Genomic DNA, 13622 nt, shown 5'->3' on the forward strand with positions numbered 1-13622 from the left:
ATACTGGTTCACAAAAGTATGTTGCCATAACAAAGCCTCATGAAACAAGTGTCATAGTCTTCCCTTGTAGTTATTTTTCTCAGAATGATATGTGTGTTTGAATGTATGTATGCATGAATGCACATGTGTGTATATATGTATGCATGCATATGTAATAATTTACATTATACTTTGCTGCATTAAACTGTTTAGCAATGAGTCTGAACAACAACCACTTATTTTATTGGTACTAAGAAATAAAGTTGCTAGTAGGTAACTTCTGTTTTGGGGGAGTTAGGACAAATATTGGGTTTGCTCTTTCTTTTCAGTTTAACATCTATGTTTAAAACAAAATATTCTGTAAAGGCTAAGCAATTATCTTATTCATAAAGTCTACATACATAATCTATTTCCACCTTAATCCTCCCTTTGATGATTTCTTGATGTTATTATTTCTTTACTAAAAATTGTGAGTTCTTTCTGAACTTTCCAGATGATTTTTTTTTTACTTCATTTACTTCTATCTTAGGACTTACAAATATATCTGGGTATTTAGAATCATTTAAATCATTAATTGTCTCACTGGGAATCAACTCTTGACTTCTTGGAATCAGATATTTCCAAATGATTTACTAATTTCTATAATATTTACATTTTTATTTAAGCATAGTTGATTTACAATATGTTAGTTTCAAATGTATAGCAAAGTGATTCGGTTACATATACGTGTGTACATGTACACATATAGTTATATATAATGTATAATTCTTAGGGTTCTTTTTCATTATAGGCTATTACAAGACATTGAATATAGTTCCCTGCACTATAGAGTAGGTCCTTGTTGCTTATCTATTTTATACATAGTAGTGTCTATCTTTTGATCCCAAGATTCTAATTTATCCCTTCCTCCTTTTCCCCTTTGGTAACCATAAGTTTGTTTTCTATGTCTGTGAGTCTGTTTCTGTTTTATAAATAAGTTCATTTGTATCATTTTTTTTGATTCTACATATAAGTGATATCATGTGATATTTGTCTTTTTCTGTCTGATCTGCTCAAATGATTTACTATTTACATTTTTAAAAATCTTAGTGATTTAATAATGAAAGTTCAAAGTACTGATAGCCATTAACAGCATGCCATTAAATAGACAGAGAAAATATTTGTCACTAAGAAACGAAAATGGTCTTTATATTTGTTTGTGTTCATATCAGTAAAACTTTTTTTTAACAGAACAAACATTTCTTAAAGCCAAAGTCCATGATTACAGTATATGCAATAGAACATCTTAAGTAATGAAAAAATATAAAAGTGGTAAAGAAAAGATACCCTTACAGAAGGATGACTTGAACTGGTCCTGACATTTAAACCAGAACCAGAAACAGATTGAGCAACTACCTTGAGCTGTTTCGTCTGTACTGAATCAGGGTATAGTAACACCTGGGTGTAAGTAGGGTTTTTTCCAGTTCACAGTTACTATCAGGCAAGTTTTATGAAGTACCATTAGAGACCTGTTCCTAGAAGAGAATGAACAGCTCTGCCTTAGCGATTCTATTTAGCCATAATGACAATGTACTTGGGTTATTTCCTTTTCAATTTTTTTTTGTAAAATTTAAGATGAGATATGTTTTCATGTATTCCTAATGTTATTCATCTAATATTAGCTAACAGCCATGTATAATGTGATTCAAAATTTCTTTAGGGGTGAGAATATTTATAATAATGAGGCCACTAAAATGCAGCCTCTATTATTAAGCAAAATTACTGAACAAAAAATACTTCATAATTTTTCACAAAGAAAATTTTTGTTAAAAAAAATGGTATTTTCCCATTCATAATGATACGACTAAAATGAACCTCAGGGTTTCTCTTCCGTTTATGTTATGGAGTAGAAGCAGAAATACTACTTAAACAAAAAGTACTAAATAGACCTATTTATCTTCCTTTTAATGTTAATGGCATTCAGTGTTTTTATTTTCTGTGAATGTTCACCCTGATACTACATAGTACACATAGATTTATAATAATACTTATATTACTGTAGTAGATGACCACATAATTTAACTTTATGTTATGAGAGGACTTGGTGAATTTTCAATAATTGCAACAAATTGCTGCTGGAAATCCCCATAGTGAAGATTTACACTACAGGCTAATTATACCTTCCATGCCTCTTTATTCCGACTTTGTAGTCTGGCAGTATTTCAGTCTATTTCCAGCCCTGATATTTCATGGAAAGATGCTAGGGTTTGGAGTAAGCGTGCCTAAATTGGAATCCTGCTTTTGCCCTTCACCAGCTGTTTGTCTTTAAATTCTCTCCTTTAATCTGTGGACTTGAGAATTAAAGGTGACTTGTGTGGATCACTTAGTTTCCAGGGCCCTCATTTCTAGAATGGTTTTTATCATTGAAGGTACTGTTGTTGTTGCTGTTTCCAGAATAAGATATTTCTTTTCAGGGTTTCCATTTAAAAACACATTCAGAATCCCATAAGAATTAGATACAGGCAATTTCCTTTGTATTCTGCACAGTACTTAAGAGAATTATAAATTAAAAAAGGACACCTATTGAAGAGGTATTAAGTGGTTACTCTTTCAGTAATAGTTCTTATCTCTCAATACACCCGTGGTCATTTTTATTCTTACATCAACTACTTAATAAGGAAAGTCAAGGAGTAGCTGAATATTTGCCATCAGAAATACATACCACACAATGATTTAACTGTGACTGTACTACTTCCTGTTCAACGCTCTTTGTTTCCAATGCAGGCAAGTGCATCTTCACTTCATCTAAAATCATCTTACTTTCCTGTAGACGCTGCTCAAAATTGGCTGGCTTCTGGAATAATCGAAACTTCATGGAAACTTCTTGCAATTTTTTCTGTGAAGACAATGTAAAAGAAAGCACCGATTTAATTTTGCCTTCCAAACAATAACCAGCCATATTTCTGTTAATATATTTTCCTTTATTCTGGAAGACAGACAAGAATAACAATAAAAACAAAAGCATCTTTTTCTTCATTTGTCTGGCACAAAGAATACATACATTTGGGAGAAGAATTCAGTAATTATTCTTAATATGGTCCTAAATAAAAGATAATTTATTAATCTACTTTATCCTTAAAACGTACAATTCAAAATAGCCTGTATTATTTATACAGCACATTGTAGTTTTCAAATAATGGCTTTAATCTCAATTTGGTAATAAGCAAGTTATCTAAATTAGACTATATTTTAATGCTACACTAAAACAAGCTCCTTAGTTAAGGCAATAATATGTACCTGTGCCACTTCAATCTGAGAAAGTACCCTTTGGGCAGCTTCCTTTCCCTGGTAATGTTTCTTCATTTCTTCTAAACTGATCTCATGACTTGTCAAATCAGATTGGATTTTCTGTTGGGAGGACAGCATTATTAGTCAGCAGGCTCTGCAAGTTATTGCACAGAACAACTCACTTTCCAAGGAAATGGAACTCAGAAACTCTCTCAAAACATTATTACAACTTACCAAAAGTTATCAAAAATGAAATGACTTATTTATCTCCTATTTGGGTTATTATAAAAAAGAAATTATCCTTTTGAATCAGTGGTAATGAACAGCTATTTCAGATATCATTTTCAGCAGGAAGTATCTATTTATATTTAATATGTGAAATTGATATTCTTTTATCTTTGAATTTACACCCAAATCTGACCAAAGACAAGATATTAACCTTTATAAAAAACCTGTGACAGCAATAAGAAATAATGAGAAAGCTGTAGGTGGACAATATTCCTTAATAGTGATCTTTACTCAGAAATTCTATGCCATATTTCAGTTAAATTTCAGGGAAGCTATGGATCTAGGAAAGGGAAGTTAGATGCCTCAACTGGCCTGGCTTTTTGTCTGATAGATACTTGACAACTTCCTACAGAGACTGATTTTTGAACTTTAAATAATTATAAATATTTCTATATTGAGCAAAGATATTTGATCAAGCTCTATGTAAATGTGTATATTTGACTTATACACTTCTTTTTTTTGGGGGGGAGGTAACTAGGTTTTTCTTTTTTTTAGAGGAGATACTGGGGATTGAACCCAGGACCTCATGCATGCTAAGCATGTGCTCTACCACTTGAGCTATACCGTCCCACCAACTTACACACTTCTGAGGCAGTTACAGGAGTACGTCAAATCCTGTAGTATACAGATACCAACACAGTAAATTCATTCATTTATTTCTATCAGATCCAGCAAAAATCAGCTTCTGGTCAAATTATTCTAATTTAAAATTCAGTCATTGTCAGATTATCATAGATAAGTTAGAGAAGAAGAAATTAATTAACTTGTAACACTGGGCCCGTAAAATTTTTATGCAAAACACTTTGTATAATGCTTATTAGTATAACCTAATTTATACCAATTGTACTCATTCTGGTACATATTACTAGAAAATAACATCAGTTTGCTTAGCAGTTACCAGAGACAACTACAGCCCTGAAATGAGTAATCAGAATTATCCCAAGAAAACAAGTGGTGAAGGAACTACTTAGAGTACAAGGTTATAAATGTACATATAAACTTAAGCATTATTTCTCAGCCTATCAATCCTAACAATTATAAAGGCAAAGTAATTATGACTCAAGTAATTAGAATTCTGGTTTAAAATAAAGAAGAGCAAAGACTCATGTAAATGCATATTATTATTATTATTATTATTATTATTATTATTATTATTATTATTATTATTATTATTATTATTATTTTACTATATAGAGTATCTTCAGTGGTTGAATTACTACATTGCATAGAAAATAGTGGTATGTACCTATTCTCCAGGATCCATAGACTTTAGAGGTTAGGGATCAATTTAAGTGCATAATATTTTTCATAGCCTTAGAAATACTAAGGAATCTACAAATTTAATGGCATAAACACAGGAGAGTAACACTTAATAGGGGAGTTAAGAGATACAATAGGAGAGGTAATGTTAAAGTAGAACTCTGAATAAAGAATAAGCATTGCTGGGAGTAGCAGATGCTTTAGGAGGTTTATGGTCACGACTTCTAAGGTCGAAGATGTCACTCATCTCTTTGAGGGAGACTGACCCCCTCAATACGGTGGGTCAATAACAACCAAGTCTCTGCTACATAACTCTGGCCACTCCCAAGTTATGGATCATTAGAACATGAACAATGCTTGTGCCCAGGTCCATCAGATTCCCTCTCAGAACTGACAGGAGAAAGTCTAGTCAAGCTCTGTGGGTGCTTAGAACTCTGTCAGGTATGCTAAGAGACTGTGCTTAAGTTCCTAATTTGCATGTTCCATTTAAGAATAGCAAAGGTCCATGACCAGAGAGAAAATAAGAAAGAGATGCATAAAAAGAGAGGAAGAAACAAAAATACTGATGGCTTTCAATCATAGGCTGAAATAGATGGCACCTATCAAAGATGGCTGCAACCATAGTGCTCATACCACATGCTCCTCTTACCATTCCCCCATTAAGAGGTGGAGCTTATTTCTTCACTCTTTAAATCTAGACTGTCTTGACCAAAATAACAGAGCAAAAGTAATGGTCTACCACTTATAAGAAAAGCCTTTAACTGGGCTAGCAGCTTCCACTTTTGCCTTTTTGGAACGCTCACTTTTAGGATACTCCCTCTTAGAACTCATGTGACAAGCTCTGAAAAGCCTAAGCTACATAGAGAACTGTGGGGAAGTGTTTCAGTAAACAATCCCAAGTGAGCTTTCAGCTTACAGTGAGGATCAACTGCTAGACATGTGTGAGCCTTCTTGGACGTCCAGCCCTTTTGAGCTTCTAAGTCACTGTTGTACCGGCCAACAAATGCCCACAATCACATAAGACACCCCCAAGAAAGAACCAGCCAGTTGAGTCTTTTCAATCCACAAAACCATTAAAGAAAATGACAATTTGCTGTTGCAAGTAAGCAAAACACCGGTTTACATTCCCCTCTTGAGTCAAAACTGTATTCTTCCCTTTAGTTTCTGTGAGACATCCCTGTGTACTTTTGACCAACTCCCCTCTCTCATTTTTGTTTTTGCTTTAGTTATTTCAGTTTTGTTACTTGTGCCAAAGTGTCCTAAAGAGTATACTGGATATGCAAGGAGATGAAAGTTTTAAAAACAAAGGAAAACAAGGTGTAGCGATGAAGCACTGAAAAGCATGAAGAGTTTGGGAGACCTAAAATAATGCAAAGAGAATGAATGTACATCTGCAAAAATGGGTTGGAATGTGGTATTAAATAACCTCCTGTCCTAAATGAAGTTTCCAGTATTTTTAATATGAATATAAAGTTTAAAATTCTAAATGGATCAGAATCACAGATATCACAGATAATAGTTTTACTGCTAATACTTAATCTCAAAATTAAGGCAATTTGTAATGAGAGAATTCTTCTGTAAATTCAATAATGCTTTGATTTGTATTTATTAATTATCATATATAAGTACATATTTGTGTATCTTTTTTTTTCAAAAAGCAGTATTGATTTTAGTGTACTCAAACATTAGAGGGAAGTAGAAACAGAGGGCCAGGAGAGAACCATGGAGAACACGGGAACTGAAGGGATGGTAGAAGGAAAGAACTAAAGAAAGAGAAGGAAAAGTCTAAGAGAAGGAGAAGACGAACAACCAAGAAAGAGAGTGCCGCTGAGATCAAGTGACATGAGAGTTTTAAGAATGTGGGAGAGGTCAGCAATATCAATTTTAAGGCAGATTAAATGAGATAAGGACTAATAAGTGCATATTAGCTAGTCATTCATCACTATAGCTTGAATAGAGTCAGTGAATTGCAAGGGCAGAAAATAGGTTTTCAAAGGTTGAAGCCTGATTAAGGATAAGGAAGCACTCTTCTAAAAATAGTTTAAATCATTTTGGAAGACTTTTGTCTTTCCACATAATGAAATTTAGGTCAATGAGAATTCAACATGTATTAAGGCCATGTGAAAGGAACCATGGATGAAGTATTTAGAAAAAAAGATAACTGATTAGAAAAACTCCATGGGAAATAAGAGGAAATTGAGAGAAGGGCAAAGGTCAATAATCAATGGAAAATAGTGAGGTAGAGAGACGGACCTTTTTCAGAAGCCAAAGGTAAGACATACAGATCATCCTGGTTGTGGAGAAGCAGGAGGTGGAATGCGTCTTACTTGATATGCCCTGGGAATCAGAATAATGTTAAGAGAAATCTGGATTTAAATTTCTGGACTCAAACTTGCCATCTGGGCAGAACACCAAACTTTTCCAAGCCTCAATTTTCTCATCTCTAAACTGAGGGTGATAATGACAAGCCAGCAATGAAGTATTATCATAATGTGTAGGCAGAGTATCCTAGAAAATTCTCATGTCTGCAGTAGACAACTACACTCGTTTTGGTAAAAAAGATTAGATGTGATGGTATATGTAAAATGCCTGCTCAAGCTGTCTATACAAATATCTACTCAAAAATTGTCAATGTCATTATACATCATTTGTTTATAAGCATGAGCTCTTCGTTATCTGGTAGGAATGAGAGAGGAGAGGGTCAAGGAGGAGTCAAAAGGAAAGTGATGAAAGTTGCACAGCCATTAGAAAAACTGGGAAAGGAAAATGATGAGGGAAAAATTAAAGAGATATTCAGAGAGAGCAGAGGGCCCAAATTATACATCCTTAACACTGTCTGCCCACATGTTTTTTAAACTCATTCATCCATTCAGTACTCAAGATATATATAGCAGAGGAAAAAGTGAAATATACACATAGTCTTTTATACTAGCAGGGTGAGAGAAGAGCACTGAAGGAAGTCATCATTTTAATCATCACCAAAGCAGACATCTGTGTGACCTTATATACCAACAGTTCATATAAATTCATTTAATTACCTAAGGTAAGTATTTACCACCCTTATTTACAATGACAAACGAGGGTAGAAAATGTTGACATATCCTAGGTAACGTTAGGAAGTAGCAAACTCCATGCCCTTTAAACAACTATACTACCTCTTAAATTATTAGAAAAATAAAAGTATCTTCCAAATGGACATTTATCAGAAAAAATACATTTAATCTTATTTGTATACTAATACTGTTTAACCTATCAATTCAAGAAGGAAATTTTGCATCTACGACCCAACTCCACACAGTGGAACAAAATCAGTGATCCTATTCTTAAGGAATTCCTGTAGCAGAGAGACAGAATATAGAAATTACAAAGCAGAAATATGAGCAATATAATAGAAAAAATCATGCTATGAGATATAAGGGAAAGAAATACTCACTTCCATTACAGAATCTGGCAAAGTTTTAAAAAATTAGCACAACTTAAGTCCCATATGGCTGATAAGGGGTTTTTGGAAGGGTAGATAAGACAATAAGAAAATGAGATTTCATTCCAGGTTGTGACAACTAGGAAAGACTGTGTTTGGAGTATGCACAGCGTGTAGACTTAGTTTCATGGAATGAAGAACTGGATGTGGGTGGAGTAAAAATGACTATTTAGAGGAGGAATGAATGTGAAGCTTTGAACATTAAGTTTCAGGGTCAGACACCTGTAAAAATTCTTCTACAAGAGTGTTTTAATTTTCTATTTGTAAGTTTGTTTTGTTCTGTTTTCCTTAAAAACTGCCTCCTCAAAACTACCTCTACTGATGTGGCATTACAAAACAAAGGCAAGATAACTTAAGCGATCATCAAAACACAGCTCTTCTGATGATAAATTCCACATTTTTCCAGATGAGCCATACTGTTGTCATGACTTACGATATAAACAATAGGAACAACAATGAGTACAAACACACAACCAAAAACTTCACTTTTATCTGTCACCAGGGAATGTGACGGACCACATAACATGTGAAAGTAAAGTTTGGTAATTTGAAACTTTCAATGCAAAGCATTACATGCACTTTGAAATGTTCATATTTAAATCAAGCAGTTAGACTGTTGAGAGGATGAATTTCTGTACTCTTAGAAAGGTCACCACTACTAAAATCATTAATTGAAAAAAAATGATGGCTGAAAATCAATTGAAATTGAGATTTTTATCTTAATTTATAGGTAGCCTTTCTAGAAAAATTCTCATATCTATAGTACTGTTCCAATAGGAATAGAGATAAAAATTTCTTTATAAATTAAGTAGAGTATGCATGAAAAGAGCCCAGTGGTCAGAAAAAGAAAGAAAAATACCATATGATATCACTTATATGTGGAATCTAAAAAAAAAAGACAAACAAACTTATTTACAAAACAGAAATAGACTCACAGACATCGAAAACAAACATGGTTATCTGGGTGGAAGGGGGCAGGAAGGGATAAATTGGGGGATTGAGATTTGCAGATACTAACTACTATATATAAAATAGATAAACAGAAAGGTCCTACTGCATAGCATAGGGAACTATATTCAATATCTTGTAGTAACTTATAAAAGAATATGAAAATGAATATATGTGGGTTCATGTATGACTAAAGCATTATGCTGTACACCAGAAATTGATACAACATTGTAAATTGACTATACTTCAATACAAATATATACATACATACACACACACACACACACACACACAAAAGAGCCCGGGGGCTAAATGTATTTTGGAAATTAAGGATAAACATGTGTCTGTAATACAGAGCTTTTCAGAATATTTTATATATTAATATGCACTGTCATATTCAAAAGGAGAGAGTTTTTGCTCAAATTAACCGTTTGCTTTTTTTGGTAGAGTATATCATACAAGTAGATTTGGGAAAGTTATCTTATATACTTAATAAATATATTCAGTGGCAATTCAATGTATTATTCAAGTTATAAAATTTTAAAAATGGATATGTATTTCTAATCGATTCTGCTTTGAGAAGGCTGTATAATATGCATCACACTTAAATTTAGCTAGCACCCTTACAAATTAATTCTACAATTCTTACTTTCAACTGATACTTCACTTTTAGTTTGTATTTAGAATATCTTCTATCACCTACTTTATTTAAATTCATCAGGTTATTACTCTGGAACCACATAATTTAAAAATCTTTATCACTGTAGGGTAGGCTGTGAAATAGATAAGCTATGTGTTTAAATAAGAGAGTATTATGGAAACTTCTAGGCAAAAGGGAGAATCTCCTATTTACCAATTCCTCTAAAAAGACAAACATTACAATCATTTTTCCTGAAGTTATGAATAGACAATAAAAAAAATAACATTTAAAAAAGTTTCATAATATAGAAGCAAACACTGGGAATGGAAGATTTCATCTAAAGGGTAAGGATTTCTACTGTTGGCTACCAGATTTGTAAGACATGCTAAAGATCTAAAGAGTGTACAATCTGAGTTCTATTTTCACCTAAGATATACATCTACCAGAACATGGATAAGAGTTTCAAGAAAATAAACAACAGATCTTATGAAATTGTCAGCTTGGCTTCATGTAACATTAGTAATTTCCAAAAGAAACAAAAACGAAAGGAAGTACCAAATGAGAGCCCCTAATTTGGAATACCCATGTATGCTCTAAAAGGAGTTCTCAATCCAACACCTCTCAGTATCACTAGATTTTTTTCATAAAAGTGAAATAATATAAAGCAAATTACATCATCATGCCATCAGCAAAAATGACATTTGACAATATAGTAATTATCCTCATAACTAGCATTATGTATTGAAAGTAGGAAACAACAATGGAAATGAAAATAACCATTTTTCCATTAAAGATGGTAAAGGGCAAATTATAAAACTAAAAATCAATCAAACATTAATGACATTTCCAATATAGCACTTTACAATTAACCGAGCAGAGAGCAGGGCTTTTTATGATGATTTACCTCTTCAGACCATTCTCATGTATCAAATGAGTAACAGAAAATGTCAGGCAAAATTAAGCTGCAACTGTTTAAAGTATTTAATGGAATAAAGGAAACTTTATATCAAATAATTATTGAAACTTTTCTGATGTCAAATAAAGAAAATGAGTCCGAAGAAAATAACTAAAATATTTCAGAAAGGAAAATATTATAAGATGTCATGTTAAGACTATGAATGGAGAAATTTAACACTGTGAGGTAAGTAATTTTTATACAAATAGTAATTTGGATATTGCATGCTCAAAAAAGGGAAATGGCTGCCCCATATATAACACATACTCACAAAATTAAAGGAAGAAAGTATACTAAAGGATCTTAGATAATTTGTACTTTTAAAACACAGGAGACATGAAAAAAAAAGTAATCTTTTGCATCTTCTGCAACTCTTGCTTGTTCCTATTTCCCACACTATTAAACACATAAAAATAAAAATAATAGTCATTCTATATGGGAAGTAAGCATTCCTATAGAGTAACACATAGAGGCAGTATTTCAGTGTTAGAACAGATTTATAATTGATTGCACTGTATTTATCATTATATCTACATTGCTGGGTAAAAGGAAAAGAAAATATTTCTGCTATGGTTATGCTGAGTTTGACATTGGAACCCAAATATATGTAACAGTTCTCCATTTTCTTGCTTTGTGGTTAAAGTATTTCATTATTACATAAATCCTGAATAAATTCCCCTATGCGGTTTATACTGCCTAATTCATAAATCAATGAAGTAGGCTATAAAGTTAGATTGCTCTGAGTAGTTTGCAATCAAATGTTCCTATTTACACTATAAAAGTCTTTTTTATTCCATAATGGAATCATAAGCTTAATCTGATAGACCAAAATATGCATTTAGGTCTTTATTTTTTAAGCCATTGATTTTGATAGCTTGGAATGCTTCCATTAAACTATAGCCAAATATATTTAACGTGAGTTAGCAGATTTGCTTCAGTAAACACAGGAAGACCTCAATTATGAATTATTTTTATGTGCGGCTAATGTAATCATCTTGAATTAACAGCTTTCTTTAGCAAAAAGAAGATCCCTCTTTTCTATTTATTGATACTAAGTTTTAACCACATTGTCAATGGGATAGAAAAAAGAGTTGGAAGGAAGACATGTGGTCTGTAGTAAGCCTCAAATACCCAAAAGTCCTAGCTTGATGAGCAAAATACAGGAGCACTTTTCTATGCTGATTATGAGGTCCTCTCCTTTGATGACACTTTGTTTCCTAGATTGTTCTATTTCTCCTCTCTACTCATGGACATAAATCTACTATGTGGGACACGAGGTTGTAAAAGATGGGATAAGGAATCTGAGGGACAAAAGAGATAGAGCAGGTTAGTTACTGCTGGCCAGGCAACCTCACTGCTTCTTGTAATTTCAGTAATGGGGTCATGTTCTCCTCTATAAAACATGCATCATCAGCACATGATGACATTAACAGGTACCCATGTTAGATTGTTCTTACATATTGGTGATACAAAATATGAGATTTCTGGAAAAGAGGGAAACATACAGATTGAAGTATCTTTGTAATTTTAAGAATTACAGGCATTTAAGTGGCTATTTAGACATAGTTATCATGGCTCCTATTAGGGACATATCCAAACTAGGTGGCACAATAACCTATGTGGAATTAGAGGGAAAAAAAAGAAGAAAATAAGAAAAACAAGCCAAGTTCATCTTCAAACATCCATTCTGAAAATTCTATTTGTCTAAGTTCATTCATTCATGAATGACTTCTCAGCTATGTTTTCTTTCACTCATTTCCCATAATAGAAAGGGAACAATCAAAATAGGAGAGAAAGCTACCAGAATCTGATTTCCACCTCAACTCCCTCCTCTTGAAAACCTGATAAAGCCATAGGTGAGAATCTTTATCAAAAACTGGTGAGAAGTGTGATGTGAAAAAAAAAAAAAAAGACAGGAGCAATTCAGTCATTACCAGTAATGAACTATCACCAGTTCTCACCCTTAGCTGCACGTTAGAATAACTGGAGGGAGTGGTTTCCAAAAGTTCTGACGACTGTGTCCACCGAGAGATTGTGATGTGATTGGCCTGAGGTGCACACTGGGGTACTTGGAATTTTCCTCCCAGACTTTGAGTGATAAAACTATATCTCTGTATTTCACTATGTTCTTCAGGAAAATTAAGGAGTAAACAACTCCATTCATGCCATGTGTTTATCTGCTGTTATATAATTTGATGATTTTATCCTCTAAAGATGTTTCAAAGAAACATAGTTTTTTTTTGTATTTTAATCATACTACTTTTGAAATACATCTTCAAATCCTGATTTCTATCTCTAGAAGATAAATTTTTATACCTAGAAGACCTTTCTCCATTTGTTTTATTTTACTTGAATTAGTAAGATGTCATCTTAATTCTGTACTTTAATAAAAACCTCCCTTTAAATGAGCTGGCACTGGACAGCTGATGCTGTGGTCAAATGATTTAAGAATTTGATTTGGTTAAGAGTCATTTTTTGAAATAAAACACTTGGATCAACCTATGCTCCGATATCCTAGCAGTAAGCAGTGTTACTGTGTAAAAGGTTAAACTTTACTCCTGTAAGCTCATGTCACTAAATTAAAAAGCAAAATATTTTTAACCAGATTTAGAATCAGAAGGCCCAGATAACTGGTCATTTAACAAGCTGAAAAAGTGAGAAGCTCATTTTTGCCCTACAGTTATAAATGCAAATAGAATGCAAGGAAGTACCTTGATCTATATCTAATTTTATATATGAGTATACCCTTCAAAATGTTACACACATTACATACATTTCCTAAATACTGCATTTTTTTTTACACT

At 32.9% G+C, this 13622-nt stretch overlaps 1 protein-coding gene across 8 annotated transcripts in view; it reads right to left on the reverse strand.

The window, feature by feature from the left end:
• DMD (dystrophin) overlaps positions 1 to 13622 on the reverse strand; it is a 1840970-nt gene that overhangs the window by 1110064 nt on the left and 717284 nt on the right. For all 8 annotated transcript variants that reach the window (XM_045507265.2, XM_045507267.2, XM_045507235.2 and 5 more), the window contains 2 exons: positions 3256 to 3366; positions 2681 to 2854 (listed from right to left, as the gene is read on the reverse strand). In XM_045507265.2, the coding sequence (XP_045363221.2) occupies positions 2681 to 2854; positions 3256 to 3366 (285 nt within the window). The remainder of the gene's footprint in view (positions 1 to 2680; positions 2855 to 3255; positions 3367 to 13622) is intronic.

The sequence above is a fragment of the Camelus bactrianus genome, chromosome X (assembly GCF_048773025.1).
Source record: "Camelus bactrianus isolate YW-2024 breed Bactrian camel chromosome X, ASM4877302v1, whole genome shotgun sequence".
In the NCBI taxonomy this organism is placed as follows: Eukaryota; Metazoa; Chordata; class Mammalia; order Artiodactyla; family Camelidae; genus Camelus; species Camelus bactrianus.